Source organism: Pyrus communis, chromosome 16, assembly GCF_041283825.1.
Source record: "Pyrus communis isolate YQ-2024b chromosome 16, ASM4128382v1, whole genome shotgun sequence".
NCBI classification, from domain to species: Eukaryota; Viridiplantae; Streptophyta; class Magnoliopsida; order Rosales; family Rosaceae; genus Pyrus; species Pyrus communis.
Genome location: NC_142580.1, coordinates 5,630,273 through 5,658,048, shown reverse-complemented (window position 1 = coordinate 5,658,048; position 27,776 = coordinate 5,630,273). Strand labels below are relative to the sequence as shown.

General features: G+C 34.6%; 2 protein-coding genes across 2 annotated transcripts; one reads left to right on the top strand and one right to left on the bottom strand.

Annotated features, from left to right (window-relative positions):
- Window positions 1-2,835: 2,835 nt before the first annotated feature.
- On the top strand, window positions 2,836-5,115 carry LOC137731337 (large ribosomal subunit protein mL101 (rPPR4)). Its single transcript, XM_068470440.2, has 2 exons — window positions 2,836-3,154; window positions 3,754-5,115. The coding sequence occupies exons 1-2, from the start codon at window positions 2,930-2,932 to the stop codon at window positions 4,996-4,998; spliced, it is 1,470 nt and encodes a 489-aa protein (XP_068326541.2). The 5' UTR covers window positions 2,836-2,929; the 3' UTR covers window positions 4,999-5,115.
- A 2,229-nt stretch (window positions 5,116-7,344) lies between these two features.
- On the bottom strand, window positions 7,345-12,044 carry LOC137732440 (protein neprosin). Its single transcript, XM_068471747.2, has 7 exons — window positions 11,282-12,044; window positions 11,087-11,173; window positions 10,619-10,831; window positions 9,935-10,099; window positions 9,404-9,457; window positions 9,123-9,269; window positions 7,345-7,973 (listed from the first exon to the last, which is right to left on the bottom strand). Exons 1-7 carry the CDS (start codon window positions 11,666-11,668, stop codon window positions 7,596-7,598), a joined length of 1,431 nt encoding a protein of 476 aa, XP_068327848.2. The 5' UTR covers window positions 11,669-12,044; the 3' UTR covers window positions 7,345-7,595.
- Window positions 12,045-27,776: the final 15,732 nt, after the last annotated feature.

Sequence of the window (27,776 nt, the reverse complement as noted above, 5' to 3'; positions counted from 1 at the left end):
CGAGACATGAAAAACTAGTTCTTTTATTTGGATCAATCATGAAAAATTTGTTGCATATATGTTAGTTATTTCATATATGCAAGCACACATCTGCTAGCTACTAACAGTTTAATGAGAGGAGTATCAAAGTTGGAATTTTATCGTAATAAGGCATAATAAAATGATCCTACGAAGGAATAATGTGAGATATTTCATCAAACGCATAGTTTCTTTCTTTACAAAAGAACTCAAAGTGGGATCAAGGTTGTATAAGAATATTGAAACAATACAAAAGATATTGGAATCAATGCATTGGCCCCCATTGGGGTTGTGAATAGTTTGTTAGGTCCCATATATTTTTCTTTGTGGGAAAGGTTATGCGTTTGTTAGTTTATCTTAGCTGTTTTTTGTACGTTATTTTGTTTTAATTTTTTCAAATATTTTGTAAAACTTTTATTCTAACTCAGTGTTCACATAATAATGAATAGACCTGGCATTTTGGACCCGACCCATTAATATTAGTATTTGGGTGGATCCTTAACGGATTGAGTCGCTAACGGGTGAACCCGTTAAATAACGGGTCACTTTGGGTCAACCGGTTAGACCCGTTAGCACCTCTTAGTTGATGATGTTTTAGTAATTTCAGTCAAGTCTTAACAAAAAATTAATAAACTCTATGCAAAAAAAAAAAAAAATAATAATAATAATAATTGTTAACGGGTGAAACGGATGACCTGTTAGCTTAACGGGTCGGACTCGGATGACCCGTTAACTTAACAGGTCGGATTGAACCCGACCAAAATCTAATAAATCCGACCCGTTTACAGGTCTAATAATGAATACTTAGGCAGTTAGGCATATAACAATGATAAAAAGTGGAGGCAATTGCTTTCATTGGCGCCCTAACGTGATGCCCTAGTGATTAGGGTTAGTTTTGGTATGAACTTCGTGCAGAAAATTAGGGTTAGTAAACTAAACAGATTCGAGTGATATGGCCCGATATTCACATAATAATAATTTGATAAGGGAAGGTGGTGGGGTTTTGATGAATGGGTGCATATACAAATTCATTGTTTTTTCTCTTTTTTAAAAAGGGGACCACTTCAATTTATTACTACGATTTAGTAATATTTTTCTTCACTTGTAAGTAAGAGGTATGTAGATTCGATTATTGCCAAATGCGAATTTGAACTACATTATTGCTAACTCATTGTGAGGCTAATCCCACCCCTCTTTCAATGTAGATAATATCAGTTGTTAAAAAAATAAAAGAAAAAAATGATCAACTGGTTACTTTGTCACGGTAGTCCACTTTTTTAGACCAAAAAAACTCATCGAAGCATTCCAACCTTCCCTTAACCAACATCGTGTAATCACCAAAGCCATGAATCGATCTAAAAACGTATTGTATGAAATGTGAATTTGAAATTCATCATCTATTACTAAGCCACTGCATGAAAATTCATGCAAATTCATTGTCGGCTGTGACTGGATAAATAAATAAATAAGACAAACAAGTTGGCTCCCGGGCAACTAGAAGCTGCCAGCGGGAGTAATCCTAGCCGTAAATAATAAATAATAATCCCCACCATTATAGAAACAGGGAGTGGCGAGCGGTAGTACTACTCCATCCTGCGCTGTTGCTAGTTGTACAAAGGCAGACTCATTGCATGGTTTGATGAGTGCCGTTGTAGTCCATCAACGCCACTAAAATAAAATGTTAGGAAGGTTATATTTTTATGTAACATTAATGTATTATTGATGTGATAAATTAATGTGTACATATCAGGTTAATAATAAATTTATCTAATTGAATGTTGGTTATATGCATCACTTGTCACACGCGATAATACAATAATATAATTAAAAAAATGTGATATTCCTAGCATGGCTCATCATAGAAAATTGCATATCATAACTTCGTTTTTTGCTATGATACTTACCACAATTTCTATATTAACAGCTAAACTAAATTTTGTATTGGATTAAACGACTAATAATTCACTATCCCTTACCTAATTATTTGGAAGTAATTAATAAAATTTTTTAAACAAAATTGTGAAATGCAAAAAAAAAAAAAAAAAAAAAAAAAAAGAAAGAAGCAAAGAAAGGATAACTGTAAACTGCCAGAAACGAATACGACAAGACGACGAGGTTTGCTTTGATGACACGCTGGCCACGTGAAAGTCCAGCGCCAAATCTGAAAGTCGGAAAGCAAATGCCAAATATTTGGTCAGCAGAATCTCCTCTATTCTGAAAACTTCTAGTGCATCATTTGCCACATTAATCACATGACGTAATTGATGATTAATAACTGCTAATCCCAATTTTCAAACGTCGTCGTTCTAGAAGCGGAGATTCTAGATTGTTAAAGTAGGCCCAACCCCAAAACTGAACTCTCTCAAAATTACCGGGAGGGCACTCCTCTTTTTTCTTCTTCTACATTTATTCCGTTGTTTCCGTCTCTTGATTTCATTTTATTTTTCCAATCCAAAGGTTGAAAACAATAAAAAGGAGTACCGTAGGAGAACAAACGGAGATTGCGAAAATCAGTTTCGTGTCAAGAGCATCATCATTCGGGTGTGAAAATCAGTTTCCTTTAAAGAGAATCATCATTGGAGAGTGAAGATTCTGAAATCAATAATGCTACTTAGACACACATGTTGAAATTTTATAATATATAAGTGTGTTTCCACATATAATAGCGTGGTACATCTTTATTAAAAAATGTATAAGCAAGTGTATCGTTTTATGCGTAAAAAAAATCCAATTTAGTCTTACTGGCCCAAAACTTCCTAACCTTAAGTCAATATTCATTGGGCTTTAAGGTAGCAGGCCCAAATTACATGTTGAGCCCAAAAATTCACTCCCCTGTCGATTTTCATTTGCAGCAAAAACCCCTTGGATCACTCTCTTCTCTCTCTCGCAAAACCCTAATTTCAGAGGTCCAATGGCGCTGCAACAGTTCGGGCGGACGAAGAGCGTGACGAAGCGGTCGAGCAAGTACTTGGAGGAGGCTCTGTACCTGAGGCTGTTCAAAGACGGCGGCTCCGAGGTGAGCGTTCGGCAGCAGCTCAATGAAGTCCTCAAGAGCCGCAAGCGAGTTTACAAATGGGAGGTCGGCGACACTCTCAAGAAGCTTCGCGAACGCAAGCTTTACTACCCTGCTCTCAAGGTCCGTAATCCCAAAATCCCAACATTTGTTATTGGTTACGGATTTTGCTGCGTATTTTTTACACAAAAGTTGCTCAATTTATGATCTCCGAGAGCAGTATTTATAGATAATTGATTTGTTGAATTTATGCCGAGCTTAGAAGTAGGATTTGATGGATAATTATTTAAAGTGTATGATTTTGAAAACTTAGTAAAATGGTTGGAATTGTTTATTGTAATTTTGATGATTTTGTTCGAGAAATGTTGCATATTTTTTGTATTGAGAGGTTAGAATGTATGGTTGTTTGTTGAATCGCCAAAGTGAACTTACGCTTATATGTTTTTTACATGCATTATGGCTATTCGTTGTATGTTTATCTTAGGGGTGAATTGTTCTTGATAGATGCCAATTTGAATTGATTTGTTATATCCAGCTCGAGATTAGTATTCCGTGTGGATTTCATACAATATTTTTTCTAGTCTCTTTTTAGAAAGATATTGGATAAGATAAAGCTTGATCCTTCAACATTTTTCTTTGTTGCCTTTTTATGTTTCTTGTTTTCCCTGTTCTAATTTGAACTGCAAGACTAGATGTAGATGCTAAGCTGTTTAACATTACAGCTCTCGGAAGCTATGGATAGAAGAGGAATGAACAAGACAGTCAGTGATCAGGCAATACATCTTGATCTTGTTGCTAAAGTCCGAGGCATTCTTGCTGCGGAAAGTTATTTCATTGATCTTCCTGAATCAGCAAAGACCCATCTTTGTTACGGGGCCCTGCTCAACTGTTACTGTAAGGAATTGATGACTGAAAAAGCCGAAGCCCTTATAGAAAAGATGAAGGCTCTTAACCTACCTTTAACCTCCATGCCTTATAACAGCCTTATGACCCTTTACACTAAAACTGGAAAGCCGGATAAGATCCCAGCCATCGTACAAGAAATGAAGGCCTGTAATGTCATGCTCGATTCCTATTCATACAATGTCTGGATGCGGGCACTGGCTGCTGTTAATGATATTTCTGGGGCTGAAAGGGTTATTGATGAGATGAAGAGGGATGGTCGAGTTGCCAGTGATTGGACCACGTATAGCAACATAGCTTCAATTTTTGTTGAAGCTGGCATGTTTGAGAAGGCAGAAAATGCGCTTAAAGAATTGGAGAAGAAAAATTTGCACCGAGATCTTTCGGCTTTCCAATTCCTCATTACATTGTATGGTAAAACAGGGAACCTGCGTGAAATTTATCGGGTATGGCGTTCCTTGAGGCTGGCTTTCCCTAAAACTGCAAATATCAGCTATCTGAATATGATCCAGGTGTTGGTCAACTTGAATGATGTACCAGGTGCAGAGAAAACTTTCAGGGAATGGGAATGCCAGTGCTCAACCTATGATATTCGGGTAGCAAATGTTTTGATTGGAGCTTATGCTGAACAGGGTATGCTAGAGAAGGCCAAGGAACTCAAGGAGCTGGCCCGCAGGAGAGGAGCCAAGCCTAATGCAAAAACCTGGGAGATCTTTCTGGATTATTATCTGAAGTCTGGAGAATATCAATTGGCGGTTGATTGTGTTGCCAATGCAATATCCATTGGTAGGGGGGATGGTAGGAAGTGGAGTCCGTCACATAAGATTGTCAAAACTTTGATGGAGAATTTCGAGCAAGAGAAGGATGTTGATGGTGCAGAAGGTTTTCTGGAGATTCTGAAGAAGTCCGTAGAATCCTTAGGGGTTGAGGTGTTTGAATCATTGATCAGAACTTATGCTGCTGCTGGAAGGACAAGTCCTGCTATGCGTGCTCGTTTGAAAATGGAGAAATTGGAGGTGAGTGAAGCCAGTGAAAAGTTGCTCGAGGCCGTATGTGTGGAATGAGATTTGGTTATCTTCCCATATATGTATTTTCTTCAGACTATTTCGAGAAAACGAGTTTCCTTGGTCTTGCTTAGGGGTTTATGTTCTGATAATAAAACGTTCCTTTGTGCACCATAACCATCATCATATGATTATTGTTGTAGTTTTGATACTGAATTCAATTCTCGACTTATTCTGCGTTGTACCATTTACAGTATTCAGGTCAGAGAAGAACCAGGGTCCCTTTGACCTCTCGTCCAAGCCCACCATCGAGATTATTAAGTCGAACCTTGTTCCACCCAAGAAGCCCAACTTCTAGTAGGGACACATCGACTACTACATGTGCATCTCTAATAAAAACGTAATTTTTTTTTTTGTATTTTTGTCTCACTTGAACTTATGTTTGTCACACTTTATGTGATAGATGTGCATGTGCTAATAGGGCAGCCCTACTGAAAGTTTCTTCTGTGAAACGAACACTGTTATAGCTGATGGCTATGATACATTGTCAATCTATTCCGGGCCACCCCCCCCCCCCCCCCCCCCAACCCCACAAGGTGTCATGGTGAGTGACTGTTAGTCACCACTCGCAAAAGAGTATTGGATAGGATTGTCTCGTGCATCAACTTACTCACGTAATGGGTAAATGCCGGCATTATACAATCGTGTTCGATGAAAAATTCTTCTATGCAGACGGGTGCACTCACAAGGGAGTGAAACCCTTTGGCACCCCACCATTGAGTGAGACAAAGACTTGGCCTACCAAAACTTTCTCCACACCGCATGTACAGTTAGTTAGTGAGAGCTCCATTAAAACGTAATGGAAGACCAGGCATTCCATTTGAATCATCTTTTCCAAAGTCAATGCTCTTAACAGTCAACTACTCTGAGAGAGAGAGAGAGAGAGAGAGAGAGAGAGTTTCATATATATATATATATATGGAATACGACTTCAATTCATGCAACATCATGGCATGTGAATGTGATGTTCATGTGCTCATCTCATCAGTCATGTCGATAATCCACATTCCATGCATTCTCTGGCTTAAATTACAGGTCAACAGATTTGACTTTTCGTTTATTCCACTAACCACCGACTTGGCTTCCAAGTCAGATTCTCTTTTTATCTCTTTTATATTCTTCACTTGTTGCTCTGCTACAAAATAAGAGAGACTTCAAGGCATCCCTTTGAATCATTTCACTGCTACGACAGTGGAGGATACATGAAATTTTCATTTCGCACGTCATTTTACTTAGGTGCTCCTGACCTTTTACTTTACTTCAGCCTCTTTCAGACATCTTTTTGAACGTCTTATCTCTTTAACAATCATGCTCAAATGTATAATCAATAGAACATTAGATAACATATCCAATATACACTAACCCTAATACTAGACGACTCGTTTCCATTGGAAGGAATCTGGTTTGCATGATAGTGTCGACACCTTTTTTATATAGCATCAAGCTTAATAATGACTAATAAGAAATAAAGTAAACTTTAAGAAAAAGACTGAATCCCAAATCATGCATGGAGGAGGCATCGTCGACATTTTCATGTGGGAACACGAAACAAGGACTCAGAAATATGCTTAACATTGGTACCGTATGTCAATAATTAATATGTTATATAATTAGTTTTGGGGTTCTAGGTAATTAAATACATTATTGTATAGTTTAATGATTTTGTGCGCGTGTGTGAAACAGTGTCATTGTCTTCAATGGCAAGGAACCCAACGTATAATCCTTGGGCACAGCTTCGGCTTCAAAGTTGTAACCTTCGGCACGCATGGGATGGGACACCAACTTGTAATTATCTTTAATTAACAAAAAAAGTTTAGTTAGTCTTATATATTATTATGCTTTAAGCACTGGACCACATGGTAATGATCTATAGCTATGGACTATAGGGTTTTTTTATGCACAATAAACTAGATAGGGTGTTTAAGGCTACACTATTTTATTATTTTGGGTTTTTGAAACGTTTTCCACTCAATAACGTTTACTTTATTTTTGAACCAATTATGAATTTTTTTTTTTTCTAAAAAGGAGACTAGCGGGTGGATCGACTATGACAGTTTACTTTTTTGAGGGTCGAAAAAACTCGTAAGACGTGCTGCAGAATACGAACTTGAAATTCATCTCCGTCACTGGACCATCCTATGGCGGTTGACCAATTATGATTGTTGGGAGAATGTAATTTTCAATGGGAAGCGATTTATATGATGTTTTGTGTTATACATGCATATAACTCTCTTTTGATTTGTTCAATCTGATGACTAAAAAAATCCAAAAAAATGAAAATTAATTGCGCAAAAATCATACACAATTTCGCATATACAACATAGGCGAAAACAAAGCACAAAAGAATGAAATCAAGCCATAGTATATTCACTATTTTTTTTTGTTGCCCAAAATTTACATAGAAGTCCCTAAGGGTGGTATAATGAATAAATCACCAGTTAGCTGGGAGAAAAAGAAAGAGGGATTAACAAAGGAATACAAATACAAGAATACCCAAACTGAACTAACGATGGATTAACCCAAAATCACCCAAGAAAAAAGAAAATTGAAAATTTTAATATTATGTAAATATAAAATCCTAGCTCTATACCTTTCCCTTAGGGACACCTCACATTTCTTCCAGGACCTCCATAGTAAAAATAATTCCCCCAAACGTTGTTAATCCCCCCTTGAATATCATAGCAATTTGGATGATCAGCCAAAACTTTGAGGTTGGATAATGGGATTAAGCTATTATCCCAATCCACAACCTGCATGTTTCGAAAATATGAAGCTTTTCCAAACCCTTCACCTGCAAAGTGCCCACTGCCCATCTGTGTGGCTGTGTGGGAGCCTGAAGGCCTCGAGTTCACAACTTCTCCACCAAATTGTACCATGCTTGCGTGGTTTTGAAGGTGAGTGAACAAGAATGATGGCCAGTATCCGACTAGGACTCCGTTCCCGAATTCCAGCCACCAATTTCCATGCTTTGGATCCTACAATATGCACAAGTAATTAGGGTTACTATAAGTTTTTACTTTCTTCTTCTTCACTAGTGTGACTCACCCATGAAAACTAGTTAGTTGGTTCGTGAAACTAATACACATTATTATTCGAGCGATATTGAGGAGGGGAAATTAAACAGAGAACTTAGGTACTTAAACACTTTAGCTACAAAGGACTTGCATGCATGGTGATTACAAAAGCATATGGGAAGTGAGTAAAATGGATAAAGCAAAACCAAGTTTATTGTACTATGTCACCTTGAGGAGTCAAAATAAGGAAAACCCTAGAAAAGAAAAAGCAAATGATGGAAGGGCCAAGGAACTCTTTCTCTAGTGAAAAAAAAAAAAGAAGGGAATCCAGCAAAGCAGAAAGCACGAGGAATTTACAGCCCATTATTTTGGACTTTACCACTGCAGCAGGCACGCCTGCGGATAATTTTTTTATTTTTATTTCTGGTGTTAGGGTTTTCTTTATTTCTATCATTTGTGGATAAATTGTTTGTTGTTGCAGTTCAGGCGTTTGGCTAAGGTTATTTAACACGGCAATCCTCTAGCACATGTGACACTGCTAAATCTGTGGAGGGCCTATTACTGACCATCGGATTTGCGGACTTTTTGAACTTTTCCTGATTTGGGAAACTATACAAATCGCTCGGTCAAAGTGTCATCCATCGCCAAATAACTATCCTATATAGTATTTACCTTCCTGGCATATAGGGACCTAGAACATTCTTGGCTATGGGTCCGGAAGCACCTAACTTTGAATGTACAAAAATGGACCGATAAGGTGGGAGTAGGATTCTCTTTCCTCCTAATCTCTCTCTCCTTGTCTTTCCTCCTATTTAAACGGTTAAGATTGAGCTATATCAACATCTTGTTTTGAATTTTTTGTAGGGAAGAAGACAAAAACAAAGGTATGAGAGGAGAAGAGGGAAAGGGAGGAAAATAAAAGAGGAGACAATCCTACATAACTTTTTTATTGAGAGAGAAAACGATATATTCATTGAAATCAAATAAGGTGACATAACTAAAAACCTGTAGATCACTACTATTTCCATGCCAGATTTACTAAGGGGATTTTATTTTATTTTATATTTTTGGGGTGGAGTTGGGTAACCTGGTATGAAAAGAAAAGGTTACCTTCCAAATTAACAAGCTAATATCAAATTGTCCACCATGGTAGCAAGAAGTTGGAGAAATTGCGGCTCCAATGGCAATTCTACTATTGGTCTGAACAAATCCAGAACACAGTAAATTGTAGCATCCAGTTGCTTGATATGCATCCGTCTGCAAAATAAATAATATAATAATAATTATTATTATTATGGTCTGTAATTATTATTATTATTACATCTTACTTATTATCAGTATTATTATATCTTATGCTTGTCGTCGAAGGCAAGGTGATTTTGTATACTTACAGTCCAATAAGTAAAGAATCTAGGGTAGTTGTCCCCATACAGCTCTGGACTGACCTGCACAAAATTAAATGAATTTAGCCCCCCCCATTAATTTAATACATTACAATGCAGAAGAACAAGATGAAGACGACGACTCAAAGAATAGAGGTCGTTGAGCTGTGTTCACTGCCTTAAATGTCAAAATTATTGATTTGTACTATATGGATTGAAATTCAAACAGTCTGCCACCATCGTATTGCGCGTTACACTGTATCTTTCATGGGTTAAATCACTCTTAAACTTGTAATCCTACATAAATAAATAAAGTCAGAGGGACACTCAACATGTAATGAAGACCGTAAATATGGATATATGGTCAATTTATTGCCTGCTTAGGGTCAGTCGGTTGTATTTTCTATTAAAAATTTGTAATCAGTTCTATCGGTGCATGTTTCGAGAATCCTAGCCCTACCAGTTCAATAATTAAACAGAGAAAGAGAGAAAATTCAAGGTTAATTAGAGGGGAAGTTTAGTGATGAAAGATACACATGCCTGCCAACCAGCTTCAATGGTGTTGAGGTCATCACCAAATGAACCAGAGATGACCCACATCTGGGACAAGCTGAATTCATATTGATTAACAACTTTGGGGGCCCAGACATTGATGCTAGCTTTGGCTCCATAGTATTGATCTCCACTCACATACCCAACTGCATGCTGCAAAGTGCAAACCCAATTATCACAAAACATAAACCACAATCAGTGCATAATTATTTAATTTAATCTTCACTAATTTGATTTTTCATGTATTTGTGTTTTTTTTTTGCCAAATTTTTCATGTATTTTGTTAGAAAAAACATTCTGCAGGGCATGAAAACATGGTGGAGTTGCAAGTTCCTTGGGAATTAGTGCAACTCCAAGCAGCAAAAGCAGCCATGAAAGTCTTTAATTACTACTAATGGAAACTGGAAACTCAACTGAGAAAAAATTGCAGGAAAAAAACAGTAGATCACCTACATTGGTCTCAAATATATATTAAAAAAAAAGAGGATGACTTAATTGAAAAAATTAGTAAAAAAGCAGTTTTTGTACCTACACTCTTTCATTCATTTATTTAATTAAGTCTAATAAATTACTAATTGACTGAAATTAATTAAATTAAAATGATAGTGACTCTTCGGAGACAAATTCTGAGAATTCCTCTGTTTCTTGTTTGTACAATTTACAAGCACTAACCTCATGGCCATTACTGGATGTATCTCTTCTGACATGCCTTCTTAGCTTTCTTCCAAATCTTCTAACAGAGCTGGCTCTCATCATATCTTCCTCTCTTGTTCTTCTAATTGGAAGTGTTCCTTCTGGGCAGAGATTTCCTGACATGCTCCACAGCTGGTAATTTTCAGCGGCCATTCCTGGCGGGTTTTGGCCTTTCGGTCTGTCCGGCGGATCCTAAAGAATTCAAGTAAAAAAAGTTATCAACTTATCAAGACTTTTCCTTTGCCGGCTCGTCAGCTGATGACCAGTTTGATAACCATTTCGTTTTTTAAGTTTTTAGTTTTCATTTTTTATTTTTTGTGCAATGTTTGACAAAAGAAATGAAAACTAAAAACTTTTAAACGAAATAGTTATCATACTGCCATTTAGAGTTATGATTTTCTAAGAACCTTGAGAAAATTTGAATTCGCTCAAGGAAGAACTAAGTACCAATGGCTTCTGTCCTTTTAACTGGGGATGATCGAAAGCTGGTTGGTGATGAGAGAGAACACAATCTATAAGATCGCCATCCGGACTCTGCAGAAGCAACAAACAAAACCCAACAAATTAAATATATAAAAAAATAAAAATAAAAAAAAAAGAACAAAACAGAGGGAAAACAGAGCAAAATTAAAGACAAAATGCCTGAAATGTCTTGAGAGCAGGCTTGTTGATCTTGTTAAGACGTGCTCTTATAGTCTTCAACTTTTTCAATTCTTGCTCTGGCTTCAACGTCTGATTGGCGGCGGTTTCGCGGCGGATATCAGAAGATTGTGCTACCGGACACATTGAAGAAGCAACAAGAAGGAAGCAAATAACAATGGAAATGATTGGGGAAATCTTGGAGTAGCTACAAGCCATATTGCTTGAGAAGTTTTCTTGTTTTTTTGCTTTTGTTGAATCCTCTTGTTGTTGTTGTTGGTATTGTCTTCTTCTGTAGTCATGAAATTTGCAGCATAAAATATTGGTGCTATTTTTTGTCCATGGAAGCTCAGCTCCCACCAAAGCCAGTATCCAATACATGGTGACCATATTCTAAGAAGAAAACCTACTCACTCCCTCACCATTTCCAAGGATTTTGAACCCTAAAAAAATATGAGAAAAACTTGCTTCTATTCTTCTTCTTTTTCTCTCTCCCTCCTCTCTGTTTCTCTCTCTACAGCTCTAGAGAGGTTAAATTGAGCTTCTGGGCACAAGCTGATTAAAAAAAAGAAGCAAATGGGTTGTGTTTTCTTAAAGTTTTGGCCATGTGGATGTGGAGTTATAAATACTAGATGGCGAGGTTTAAATTAGGAAAATAAAATAGAAAAAGAAGAGAGAGAGAGAGATAGAGAGGTTATTGTGTGTAGTGTGTGTTTCCAGTCTCCAATACAAAGACTGAAACTTTAGCTTTTGTGTTAATTTTATAGGGGAAAACGGGACTGATTTCTGCTGTTCTTTATTTGTTGGCCCAAGGAAGAGATGGGAATTACGCTCGAGTCTGGGTATCAAAAGTTCTTCGCTTTGGCTGTTCCCTTTCTCCCCTCCCTAGATGTTCTTTCTGTCAGCTGTGCTAGGTTTGTACCACTATACACACATATTTTTTACCTCTTACACACCACTTTTAATTGGACTATCGGATTGAAAACATTGAAGAAGATCAATGGAAAAAATTAACAATGGTGCGTGAAAAGTAACAAGGAGTGTGTGAATGGCACTACCCATCATATTATCTCCCACTTTTTAATTAGTGGTAAAATGTCACAGTCACATTGTTACGCATCGGTTAAACTACAAGTAAATGACATAGTTGATACAAATAGATTAAAATATATTATATAACAAATAGATAGATAATATCACGTATCGGTACGATAATCATACTGAAATTTTTTAATAGTTTACATACTAAAAAACAACACACTCTAATTTTTTTAGTGTATTATTTTTTGGTGTCATTTTATTTCTCAGGGATTGGATATTAGAATACATTGTGTTGATTTAATATTTAGTTATAGCATCCCTTAATCTAAATGGGATTTCATCTGAGAACAATGCACCTTTTGAAGCTGTCGTTTTATGCGAGGTATTAGCCAAATGGTCTGGATGCGTCATATTGTGTTCGGCATGCTGAGTCGGCAGTTGGCATGCGTACCTGGTTATGTGCAGTCATTGCATGCTTCTGCACTCACTCATGCAATTCATTATCGTTAAACTGCGTTTAGTGGCTCAATCTTGATTTTGTGTTTGGTTAATTACCTCAAGAGATCGACTATTATTCCCACTGTTTATTACTTATTACTGGCCTAAAGGGTTTGTTAGAAGATTCTTACACTAGTAAAAAAAAAAAAATCCTTGCGTGACGAAACATTAAACTTTATCACACAAAATCTTGCGCGACAAAAAACACATCATCGCGCAAAGTGACTTTACGAAATTCTAAGCTTCGTTGCGCAAAGTCTTGCGCGACGAAAATTTAAACTTCGTTGCGCAAAGTCTTTACAAAAATAAATAAAAAAAATTATATAAAAAAAATTTAATCTTTGCGCAACGTAATTCAAATATTTCGTCACCTAAACCAAATTATTTTCATTTTTTATTTTGTACGCATAACACTGAAGAAATTGAACGGTATATATATGTATTAAGTAGCTTTAAATTTATTGTTGTGGTTCGGATCGGGTTTTTGTTAGAAAAATATATTATTGTAGTTTGGATCTAATTTTTGTTAGAAAAATATATTTTAAATTGATGATCGGATTAGTTCATTGTATTCATATAGGGTCAAGGAGTGTAGCTGTAAAAAATCATCAAAATCGGAGTTGAAATAACCATTAAATCATGATTTTTTGTTTATAACCGTCGAAAAGTTTTATCCCGTTACTTGATCTCTGAATGTTTTTTTTTTTTGTGATTTTTGTTGTATATGATCTCAAAGTATATATAACAAGTTTGACGGTTGGATCATTGAAACTAGTTTCGTAGAATGCGTATCTCATCAAAACAATAGATTCACTAATACTCAGAGTTTATTTATATTTTCATTAAGTATAACATAAGATTTTGTGGTATCCACTAGTGTAAATATTTTAAATTGAAGATCGTACATATTTAGTCACTGTATTCATATAGGGTCAAGGAGTGTAGCTGTAAAAAATCATCAAAATCGGAGTTAAAATAACCGTTAAATCATGATTTTTCGTTTATAACCGTCGAAAAGTTATGTCCCGTTACTTGATCTCTGAATGTTTGTTTTTTTTGCAATTTTTAGTGTATATGATCTCGAAGTATATACAAACAAGTTTGACGGTTGGATTGTTGAAACTAGTTTCGTAGAATGCATATCCCATCAAAACAATAGATTCATTAACACTTAAAGGTTTACTTATATTTTCATTAAGTTTAACATAAGATTTTGTGGTATCCACTAGTGTAAATATTTTAAATTGAAGATCGTACGTATTTAGTCACTGTATTCATATAGGGTCAAGGAGTGTAGCTGTAAAAAATCATCAAAATCGGAGTTAAAATAACCGTTAAATCATGATTTTTCGTTTATAACCGTCGAAAAGTTTTGTCCCGTTACTTGATCTCTGAATGTTTGTTTTTTTCGCAATTTTTAGTGTATATGATCTCGAAGTATATACAAACAAGTTTGACGGTTGGATTGTTGAAACTAGTTTCGTAGAATGCATATCCCATCAAAACAATAGATTCATTAACACTTAAAGGTTTATTTATATTTTCATTAAGTTTAACATAAGATTTTATGGTATCCACTAGTGTAAATATTTTAAATTGAAGATCAAATTTAGTCATTGTATTCATATAGGGCCAAGGAGTGTAGCTGTAAAAAAATCATCAAAATCGGAGTTAAAATAACCGTTAAATCGTGATTTTTCGTTTATAATCGTCGAAAAGTTTTGTCTCATTACTTGATCTCTGAATGTTTGTTTTTTGTGATTTTTGGCGTATGCGATCTCGAAATATATACAAACAAGTTTGACGGTTGGATCGTTGAAACCAGTTTCGTAGAATGCGTATCCCATCAAAACAATAAATTCACTAACACTTACAGTTTATTTATACTTTCATTAAGTATAACATAAGATTTTGTGGTATCCACTAGTGTAAATATTTTAAATTTAAGATCGAATTCAGTCATTGTATTCATATAGGATCAATGAGTGTAGTTGTAAAAAATCATCAAAATTGGAGTTAAAATAACCGTTAAATCGTGATTTTTCGTTTATAACTGTTGAAAATTTTGTCCCATTACTTGATCTCTAAATATTTGTTTTTTGCAATTTTTGGCGTATATGATCTCGAAGTATATACAAACAAGTTTGACGGTTGGATCATTAAATGGTGTGTGTGTGTGTGTGTGTATTAAGTAGCTTTAAAATTATTTATTTTGTACGTATAACACTTAAGAAATTGAATGGTACATATATATTTATTAAGTAGCTTTAAATTTATTATTGTAGTGTGGATCAGGTTTTTGTTAGAAAAATATATTATTGTGGGTTTTATGTAAAAAAAAATTGAATTTGAAGGGAGTAAAGTCACAGTTTCAGTAAATTTTGGACAGGAGCCAAAAATGGGACGTTGGATTTTTTTTTAAGACTTCGCGCGATCAATTTTTTGTCATGCAAAACTTTGCACGACCAAACTCTAAAAATTTGGGTGGCCACCAAAAATGGGATACAGGAATTTTTTTTTTTAATTTTATTCAAGTGGTCGCGCAATACTCTAATTTTAATTTTTTTCATTAGTATATGTTTTTTGGAGTTAGTTTTGAGTTTGGTGTGGGGTTTGGGGTTGAGTATAGGATGAGGAGTGGAGTTTGGGGTCGGATTTGGGGTATACCAATTTTAGGGGAGATTATGCCAATTTTTTGTTTTTGTTTTTTTGTTATTTGACCATATATATATATATATATATATATTTTTTGTAGGGAATCGTTGAGACTTTGACGGCTAAAGTTGAGGATTAGGACGTTATCGAAACATATCCCCCGCCACTACCACCACAATAAACTTGTATTAGGATTTTATTATTGTACTTTGTTAATTTATGTGTACATTTTGAATATATTATATATATTGGATAATTTGATCACTATTTTTCATATGTAATTTTATTTTGAATATGTCAATTTAAATTAAAGTAATTAAAAAAATAAAATCATACAATTAAATTAAATTAAAAAAGTAAAAATTTGAAAAATCTTGCGCTACCAAATATTTCGTTGCATAAATAATTAATATAATTAAATTAATAGAAGAGAAATAATAAAACAAAAAGTCAAAAACCTTGCGTGCCAAAATATTTCGTTGAGCAAAATATTAAATTAATTTATTTTAATTAAAAAAATTTAAAATTTAAAATATTTCGTCGTGCAAAGTATCTTTGCTTGACAAACTAATTCGTCGCGCAAAGCTACGAAAATTAATTTTCGTCGCGCAAACCCTATTGTCATGAGCTTTGAGAGACGAACCATGTGCAACAAAATTGTAGTTTGCGCAACAAACTTATTTAATTGCGCAAAGTGTTTTTTGTGGTAGTGTTACCATGTCAATTGTATAAAAATTTCATTTCTTTGTGAAGAACAATACAAATTTAACATAAAAGATGCTTTACAACGAAAAAATGGATTCAGAGAAATACATTGTTCAAATCAACTGGATTAAACATAGGGTTCGTTTGTAACTGCTTTTAAAACAGCTATAAGCGTTGTTTCTAAAAATATTTTTGGAATCAATGTTTTGTAGAAATGCAAGTGAATCTTGGAAAAGTATTTGAAGTGCTAATTTTAAAAATAAAAGCGGTTTCAGTCATTTTAAAAATACTTCCAAACAAATCCTAATTCTTTAAGTTACACAAAGAGTTGGTGTTCCTTTAAAAGAAGTTGCTGTTATTGCCCCAAAAAAGAAGGATCACATCCCATGTTCTCACTCTTCATTTGGTTTTATTTTTGTTTCAAATTTATTATCCAAAGCTACAACTTCTAAAAGACAGGACATAAAAAATAAGATAGAGAAATGCTAAGAAGATTTTTTTAAAAAGAGACTCTTCATGGACTCACTACCATCCCACGTTTTAACGTTAATTCTCGTACCAATATTATAAAACAATGTGCAAAAAACATGACTGACAGAAAATCCAAAAAAAATCCCACTTTTAAAAGAGTATTCATAGCATTTCTCAATAAGATAACCATAGTAGTGATCAACATTCAACGCAGGGAGACATGATTTATAAATGCCATCATTAGGGAAAAATATCAGCAAAGTGCCATTGAGATCTTGTCATCAAAAGCCCCAATTCATTTCTTTTCTACATTAAAATTGAAATTAACTTGTCTCTACAGTAGATTCTGTTCAAGCTGTGGAATATTTAGTAATGGATAGAGGCCACGATGCATGGATTGGTCAAAACATCATTGTCAGTGATCGCAAATAAATTGGAATCTTATGTTGATTTCACCTAGTTCCTTCTAATTGATTTCTACTCAATTATTAAATAGATATTATTTATCTTGTTTTATCAACCATATTACGTAAGTCTCAAATAAACTTTAAAATGCAAACCAGTCTTATTAACAATTGTTTCAACTTTCAAGCATATTATGCGAGTCTCAAACAGGTTTTGCGGCTCCAAAGGAGGGGGAAAAACCTTAAAAGAAAAAAAAACCTAGCGGCCGACCCCTTGATTTTGAAATTGGAGTCGGTAGCGGCAATCCTTGCTCTATTTCCTCTTTTTCTTTCTCTATTTTCGGATGTGATTGTTCTCTCGCTGTATGGAGGAGAACCTTCATGGTTGTAAGCGTTTTCTTGTTTTGTTGATGAGATTTTTTTTTATGATTGTTGTTATGTTAATGACTATTTGTTCAATGTCACATTCTAGATGCAATGTTCGTTGTTCATATATGAGGTGGTGATTTTTGTAATTTGCGCGCATAACAAAGGACTATGACAACATTAATAAGGATACTTGACCTTTTTTTAAGGTAACTCATACATTACTTCTTTGTCAACAATTTCAAAATCAATAGAATTGGTGGTGCGGCTTTTTCGACAGTAGTGGTCATTCCTCTGAAAACCGATAGAGTGTGTCTCGTCACCTCCAATAACGTCCAGGGTTTAGAGTGTGCCTCACCCTTAACAATGTCAGAAAAACAACCTCCTCCTTACCGACAGTGTCATGCATGATTTTCGTACACTGCTCAAGGGCATTTTTTCATATTACTCGTTGTCACTGGAGCATGTCAATTTTGTGTGCAGTACTACAGCTCTGGATGAGAACCTGACTACGATATAGAATCTGATATTGGTATTAGTGTATAAACAAGTGATACATGGATGCCGTTATAAAGGAGACGCGAGATTGCAAGAGTGCAGTAGTATACCAAAAAAGTTTCCTAAACTATTGATATATATATAAAGAAAAACTAACGAAAAGTCTAAAAAAACTTTAGTTTTAATGAAAAATGATAAATAAAGGTGTAGTAAATAGTACCAAAGAAAGGTAAAAATATGATTTTTCGTTAAAAGTGAACAACATTGGGAATTTTTTTGTTAAAACTTATATATATATATATATGTAATCTTTGACTAAGTAATTCAAAACTACAGTATGACGATTGCAAGAGTACAGTAGTATACCAAAAAGGTTTCCTAAACTATTGATATATATATATATATATATATATATATATATATATATATATATGTAATCTTTGACTAAGGAGGATATATATATATATATATATGTAATCTTTGACTAAGGAGAAAACTTCATTTTAATCATCGGCAAATATGACTTTTAAATTAAAATCATGAGTAATATCAAAATCTAATTTTAGTCCATTGATACATTAATAACCTCATTTATTAATTATATTTTGATTTTTTAAGGTTTTTTATATTAGTATCCTACAAAATGTTGAATGCACCCCACATTAAAATTTAATATTAAATGATTTATTTACCCTACTATATAATGGCATTTTTGACCTTATTAGGTTTAAAAAAAAAATCTAAATACACCCCAAATCACTTTTAATGTATTATTTATCTTCTTCAACTATCAAAATCCCTCCGACCCTTGTTGAACAAAACTCTAACCAATGAAACTACAAACATGTTGATTGAGAAAAATTATTTTTGACGACTGAAACACGAAATCGATGTTTCGGAAGCTTCACATGAGGTAAGACTTCATATCCTTTATTGTTTTAGTGATTTTGACGACATCAATAATTATTTAATCTTGCTTTCGCTGTGTTATTCAAGCTTCTATGTTCGTATTCATCTTTTAGGGATCACAAGGATTACATGAAGAATTAAACACCTAAAATTACCACCAAATATTAAAAACAGACGACATGGATTTTAATGGTGGAATTGAAAACAACCCACATATGCTTTAAATCCCAGGCAACATCTTTTGTCAAAATTCCAGTCAACATTTTTTGTCCAAATTAAAAGCTTTATAAGATTTGAGAAATGTGGGGTGTATAGAAAATATGGGGTGCATGTAGAAATGTAAGGTGTGAGGGTATTATGGGGAAGTATGTGTGGTGTATTAAGATAATTTTTCATTGAAAAAACAAATGTGGGGTGCATTAAGTATGTGGGGTTTATTCAACAATTTGTGGGGTGTTAATGTGGTGACCCGTCCCAATTTATTATATAATTTTCTCCCCGAGTGTGTTAAATTGATGAATATGCCCTCATTGGCTAAGTGACGTGGATGTATGTGTGCAGATTTAAATTATCTTTCTCGCTGTCGTAATTAAATCGTACTCGATGTCATGAGTGCGTTGAAGCAAGTTAGAACCGAAGTGGATTCGTAATGAAAAAGTTACAACTATTTAAGTGCGTAACGGGTAATTTTTGAACTAATTAGATGGGTTTTTCCCTTGGCCCAATCAAGTAGTTTGTTTTTATTTTTCTTTGGGCCAATTACACATATAACTCTTTCTCTCTCTCACGGTAGCCCAATCAGAAAATAGAATTTTCTTCTTCTGCCCAATCACGTACACACACATACACATTCACTCATCTCTCTCTCTGTCTTCTTCTTGACTCTTCTCCCTCCATACACTCGGGACACCCCACACACAACCATCATCAAACTCACACAAATCAAACTTTTGGAAACCATCCTCATCCTAATCTCGACTTCACGATTACCACCATACCCTTTGTTTTCCGTTTTGGTGAGTTTTAGCTCGAAAACCAGAAGCTCCGACGAGGAGCTAGGTTACTCCGGCACGATCACAGACGATTTACAAGGTTTTGAGGCTTGAGATGGTTTATATGCAACTTCCCTAGCACTTTAGAGTAGATTTGGAGTGGAGTGAACGTCGGTATAGGTGAGTTCGAAGAGTTGTAAAGTTGGCTGGATTTTCCAAGAAATTTTCTGATCATTTTTTGTTGGATTTTGGACTTCTAATTGGTACGAACATGTTCTACTCTTCGAGACCTTCAAATCCATATAATTTTCATGGATTTTGGTTAAGAAATGAAGTAGATATAAAGTTTTGAATTTTTTTTCAGAAATCGGCGAGTACAGACGACGGCGGATGGCAGAGACCGACGGGTGACCAGAGAAGAAGAAGGTATATTCTGTTAACTTTAACAGAATATTCTAACGACGTTAGGTAACACCGTTACCATTTAACATAATGTTTCGCCTATTTTGACGGAATATTCCTAACGCTGTTAGGGTTTCCATCAGTGTGTCATGCACGTGCCTTGGCTGGAGCATGAGGGCACGTTCTGTGTCCAAAAATTTTTCTAAAAATTTGTGTGGGTTCGTATCATCAAGTAGATCACGTTCGTATATTCAAACCTTACATTTGAGCAAACTATGATGAGTTATTTCTAGATTTCATATATGTGCTAATTAATTAACGTAAAAATAGTTGTATCTCATGTAGGTGAGACGTACCCCGAGGACGAGCGTGGACAAGCGAAGCTAGGGGGTTACAATCCTACTACTTATCAATGAGTGGGCATTTGTTTTCTATATATATACATATACGGTTTCCAGAAACGTTTTTATATGCAGAAACGTTTTTATATGGAATTATGTTTTGCTTGCCATGTCTTAAATAAGTTACATTTTAAATCTTGCATTGTTACATTTATGAATTGTATTGTGTGATGTTGAGGAGACTCAGGTAAGCTTCTAGTGAGTATTATGTGATTGAATGGGTTGTATTGCATTGGTATGCATACAATTATTTAGAGCTCACCATGGCTGCACCACGGTATTAGTGCTCCCGTTCGGGGCCAGGGTCATCCTTCACGTGATTGTTCACCTCCCGCACCGCACGCCCACCTTGGATCCAAGTCTGGTGCTAGCTTGTCGTACATACCACAATAGGTGGTTTTGACTCGTAGATGACCCACGATTTATCGCACAGTCTTCACGTGATCGTAGTACTTGAGCGTACATATTTATACCCAACTTGTCGTACAGGTCACACTAAGTGACTCCGACTCGTGTGCTAGTCTAGATTGATGAGCTATAAATCCAGTCGTACAGGTCACGCAAGGTGACTCCGACTGGTATACTATTTTATATTAGTTGCACATTTGGTTTACATCTTTTAGTGTTGAAATATTATGACATGGCATATCTCAGTTTTCGCTGGTCTTGTGCATTGGTTTTCATACCTACGTAGTAGTATTTTCTGGAAACTATACGAGTTTTACGGAGAGGGGTTATTATGTTCATAAATATAAATACGTTTTCCACACTTTGTTTTTGCCCACTCACCCTTCTATTTTGCGCCCCTCCAGGTTCTAGGTAGCTGTTTATCTTTGGTGGTTCACGAGGACTACTCGGCGATTCTGACGTTCCATTAAATATTGTAGGGATCCTCTCTCGGTTTGTATAATTAGTGTTTAGTTAATTCGACTGCACTTTCGTGTTACCTATGCTTTGATATGTGTGTATCATATACTTGATCACTTTCGCACACTTATATAATATCTCTAGCAAATAAGTTTAGTTTTGGTTTTTATTTATTCACATTTTCTTATTATTATCACTTTTGTTGCGCACTTGGCTACGTCACTCTTACGTGATGGCCAGCATGCCTCGACTCCGGTCGGGGTGTGTCAGTTAATATAAAAAGCCTTTTTAAATTATTTCTCTTTTTCTTCCTTATTTTTAATGTATTAATTTTATTTCATTATAATTTTCATTGTCATTTCATTTATCGTAATATATTTTGTTGTAAACATTTAGATAAATTAATTTTTATTATACAATATATTTCGATGTACTTTGTCTTCTTCATTTAGGTACATTAAATTCATTATAATACATCTTGGTACATACATTTAGGTACACACATTTCCGTACATACATTTCGATACAAACATTTAGGTACATTAACTCAATATAATACATTTCGGTACTAACATTTTGGTGCATACATTTCGGTACACACATTTAAGTACATTAATTTAATATAATACATTTCCGTGCATATATTTCGGTACATACATTTCGATACTAACATTTAAATACATTAGTTCAATAAAATACATTTCGGTATTAACATTTAGGTACATTAATTGTTACATCCCACATCGTCCAGGGGTGAGGATCCTATAAGCCTTATATGTATATTCCCATCTCTACCTAGCACGAGGCCTTTTGGGAGCTCACTGGCTTCGGGTTCCATTATAACTCCGAAGTTAAGCAAGTTCGGGCGAGAGCAATCCTAGGATGGGTGACCCACTGGGAAGTTCTCGTGTGAGTTCCCAGAAACAAAACAGTGAGGGTGTGGTAGGGGCCCAAAGCGGACAATATCGTGCTACAGTGGAGTCGAGCCCAAGATGTGGTGGGGGCCCGGGTCGGGATGTGATATTAATTGAGTCTTTCAAGTTTGAAGAATGTTAAATAACATTAATTAATTAAAAAACTCTTTTTTGGTCAAAAAATAAATTAAAATTTGTATATTAATACATTTAAATATTTAATGGGAGACATTAAATAAAATGCACACTAATTATTTTGAATTAAGGACACATCAAGGGATTATAATCAATATGTAATCTAACACCAGGTTTATTTTAAATTTCAATCTTCTTAAAGGATTAAAGTTATAAAAAAAAACCCCTAATTAAAAACTACAGTATCAATTACAACAATTAAGGGACCAAAATTAGTCCTAATTGTTGAAAGTATCAATCTCATATCAAAGAAATGAGGAACACTGCATGTGTTTATAAATAATTGGTGGGCTACTCCCCAACTTTCTTCACTAATGAGTATAATATATCAACGGTACTGCTAAAAAACCATTTATTTAGACCAAATTTCATAAACTACATGACGTGGTTGTGGATGATTGAATTATTATTTACGTGTTAATTAATATGCTTATTTCCTATTAATGGTACATCATATAGTTTACAAATTCGATCTAAAAAAATTAATCTATCTATGGCATTACCCCTCAGCGCCTCATGCAGTAGCATCAATTACCATGCAATCTGTATATTTAAGATTAATGTGTATGAGAGGAGACTGGTTTTGTACGTGGGAGCAGAGCACCAAGGCTGAGCTACCTTTAACTAAAACTCCCTTCATTCTCTTTTTAGGGTTCGATCGGGCCAATCATGCCGGCCACTTCCTCTTCATTCCCTTTTATCTTATTTTAAATCGAATTATTTTTCTAATTCTCATGAGAAACCCCTACTTAATTACCTAGAAGTACAAATTAAGTACCTAGCTAGGAATTGGTCCACCAGGCCTTATCATTCTCATTACACACAAGTTGGCACAAGCAATTAAGATATCTTTAATTAGTCAAACCAAACCCTCCTATCTCTACGAAATGTTCACGGAGAATTTAATATTAATGCGACAACATTTAAACTACTGGTGCAATTTGGAGCTCAATAACCATTATTAGAAAGGACCCTTAAGCATTAACCCATGTTCTGGGCCTAATCTGGTTCATTAATTAATTTTAGGTCAGTCTATGTCAAAATTCTTTTAAGTTTAAAGCTGATCGAAAGGCTGCAAAAGTAATGTGTAGTTGCATTCGAAGGGGAACAAGGGCAATATTTTGAAAGAAAAAGATCATACTTATAATTAGGAAACACATTATGCGACTTAAAGTTGTGTGTAATGTGTGTATATATTGTAAATGAGTGGTGTAGTCAGGATTTTTAAATTATGAGGTTGTAATATCAAAAAAAAAAAAAAAAGGCTTCAATTAATGGACTATTTCGTTGAGCACCTAGTATGCATCTGCCAATTCTTGTCAACATATGCTGAAAGTTTATGGCAACATATGTTTACAACTACTGTTATTTGTAGAGGATTGTTGGGGGTGAATGGAGGATAATGTGAATACTTTTAAAGACTACTAAAGCTTTTCAACTAAAGTATCTTATTGAGTACATGATGCGCAAAAGAGAGTCACACACAAGAAGTGAGAAAAGTAAAACCAATATGATAGAAGAAAATAAAAAAAATAGGAGAAGGAGGAGGTTGTAATTTAGTTGGTCTTAGCTATTTATAGGGATCAATACACAAACAAATATACATGCGATTTTTTAAGTTGTTAAGATAAAAAACAACTGATGACCCCATATTGTTTTCGCCAATAAATAAATAAATAAATAAATATATATATATAGTTATCGAGATATATCAGCCATGCGTGTTCGTAATATATTGTTCTTACTACTGGCGTAGAAGAATTCAGGTAAGAATAAAATTAGATGTGAGTAGTACAGAGTATAAGAAATTTCAGTAGAGTATAATATGTTCCGTGAGCATATTATACGTGCATGCATGGCATAACGATGATATTTGCATGGGAATAATTAAGAATTTGGACCGAGCGAAAATAATTTCAAGAAAAATAATCTTAAATTATATACACATAATCCCAGTTCATGTTTCAAAAAAAAAAAAATCCCAGTTCATTCTGCGAGGAGTGAAGAATTACTGTGTCTGATGAAGCCATGTGATGCTATCATACAATAGAATTCAGCGTTTCCCTTTTCATCGGACTCAGAGAAGAAAGCTGAACTGCTCTGATAAATATTAAACATAAATAAATCTAAATTGAGGAATGTTTCCAGCGTATGGGCACTCATAATCTAACACTACGTACTGTCATATTTCAAGAGGGCCCTAGTGACTAGATTATATATATAATACTCCCATAATTTTTAGGGTTTACTTTGTAATATGTATCAACGATTCAAACTGTATATATTTTAATACATTATTTATAGACCATTCTTTCAAAAAATTAGACAAATTCAAAAATATTAAAACATTAATTTATAATGAAGAAAATAAACTAATACGATTCCAATTTAATCTAAGGGTCATATGATTTTAGATTTGAGTGATTTTTAGTAGACATGATCTTAAGGGAATACCTAAAATATGAACGGTTCGAATCGTTAAAGTACATTACAGAGTAAACCTCACAAAAACGTATGTCAAAATGTAGTTCAAAAACTTGTGTTCCGGATACTTATCATATATATTAACCATATAATTATTATTATTTTCTAAATGGATTTCAATATATCTAGATATAATGATGGTGTCTCTATATTGGAAGAAATGATATGGGTGGTATGAGGCTATGAGGCATCTGGATAAAGGAAAAGGAATGTTTTTGCTCATCAGAGAAGGGGCCACTATGTGTGCATTATATTATTTGACATCTCAGAATGGGAGCCAAAGTTCACCTTTTTGACATTTCTCACAGCTGCTGTATTCTTGCATTGACTCAAGAAGAGCTGCATGACATGTCTAAGGTCACTTCAAACTTACCATTTTTTCCCTTTTTATCTTTTTTCCAATTTAGTGTGTATTTACATTAGTTACAATGTTGGTAATGTGGTATGTTGTTTCTTCAAACACCCTAAATTAAAATTCATTACCAAAAGAAAAAATATGGAATGATTTATATATCGTCTAAGCGAATATTGATTAACAGTATTTACTGTACATTTGAAATTTTGTGTTGTATTCTACATTCTTCCAATCTCGTAAGTGTTTAAAAAACAACAAAACTCTGAATAAAAGGGTAATGGAATTGACCAAAGACTCATTGGTCTTCAAATCCATCTAAAATATTTGGAATAAAAAGGGTTAAGAGACACCATGACTACTATGAACAACTTCTTGTTATGGATTAAGAACCCCACAAGAAACCAAAGGTGAGTTTTTTTGTCTCTCGATTCTCTTACAAACCCTTAACAAGTTGAGCGGCTTAGAAATCTGAAAGAGAATTGGGAGTTTCATAGCCACATTTTGCGGGAAGTAGTGGCCCTGCATGGGTGTGATTGTAATCAAACCCTCCCCAAGGAAACATGATGACCTAGCTAGTTGTAATTCCTTGACTTCAGTTTATATGGTCAATCTTCTGAATCGAAGGGGAGGGGGGCTTGAATTCAAAGTCTAAAAGCTCCTTCGATTACCTTTGCACATAATTATCCGATCCCACTTGAAAAAAGCATGTTCATCAAATTGTAGGGTTAGGTGGAATATATATATATATAGCTAGACCACCTCAAAGAATAACTTTATGAAATAATGCTTTACTTGTTCATTAAGAATATGTGAAGCATTTTATTATAGTTCCATATCTTTCCAATTTTTGTTTTCCTCCATCTTTCATGGGAACCAACCAATTATGTACGGGCAAGCAGCTATATATATCTTGCATCACAAGAAAAAATTGTTCGTTGTATATATTCTCTGATGCTTCAAACCAAACCTTACCACCCAAAATAAAGGATAGAGTCACGAAAAAGAATGGTGGGTAGTTCGTAGAATTAACGATGAAGAATTTAGAACCATCGGGCACCACTTATATCTTTCAAAAGTTTACATACGTACAACATTTTTAAAGAAATGAATTGCTCACACTTTTTTTCTTCTTTGATATATTCAATTTAGGATAATGCTAGGAAGACTAAATGTACAAACTAAATTTTGTAAAATACATGATATAAAAGTTGATGATTGAATTATTACGTAAATGTTGATTCATATAATTGGTGACACATCATTTAGTTTGCAAATTTAGTCTACCTAACATTACTCTTCAATTTAAAAATTATAAGAGAAATGCTAAGGGGACTCTCTCAAAGTGAAACTCTACATAAACTCTCTGTCACCTCACAGTTTAATATCAATTCTCGTGCCACCATTATAAAACATTGTGCAAAAAACATGAGATGTCAGAATGTCCATTAAAAGTCTCACTTTTGAGAGAATGTCCTTAAAAGTGGGACTTTCTATGGATTTTCTGCCATCTCAGGTTTTTGGCAAAATGTTTTATATTGTTGGCACAAAAATTGACATTAAACTGTGAAATGACAAAGAGTTCATAAAGAATCTCACTTTGAGAAAATCTCCTTAGTATTGTTGTATATGAAGGTTCAATTCAGCAGAATATACAGTAAAATATTCATGCTCTTGCCTCTGTGGATGTGTATAGTATTTCAATTACAAAAAGGCACTTGAAAGTGGGAAAAAGACGATTTATAAAGCTTGACAAGCGTGGAACAGTTATGCTGAGCAATGATTTTGTCTAACAAGTATGGTCAGCTTTCCAAGATAAATATTGACGGTACAAGTTTAATTAATCCTTAAAATTAAAGCTAATTAGCAAAGGAACATATATAGCCATTGATGGACAAGAATGTTTCTCTACCAACTCCTTTTTTTTGTTGTATGGCACGCTTTGGCCATCATATGACGGGGCCATACATCTCTCTAGTACATCGTGATGATGTGCGTCATCATTGTGTAGCTCGAACAGAGCACATAATCGTAACGCGAGTCTCTTCGGATTGCTTGCTACGAAGAGAACACGACGATTATGAGGCTTGTTTCGCCTGCACATGTAGTTTGATCATGATGTAGCTGCAAACATATGAACAGAAGCATGTAGTACAGAGGAGCTCAATCCTTTACCCACTTTAGCAGTACAAACTCTGAATAATATGGACTTCTGCTTATAAGGTTGGAACTTTGTTAACCTTAGTTATGGGTCAGTGAGCCCAACCCAACTTGAAAAACACTATCCAAGCCCAACCTAAATCGGCTTGGATCGGGCTTGTTTACTCCTCACTAATGTATATTT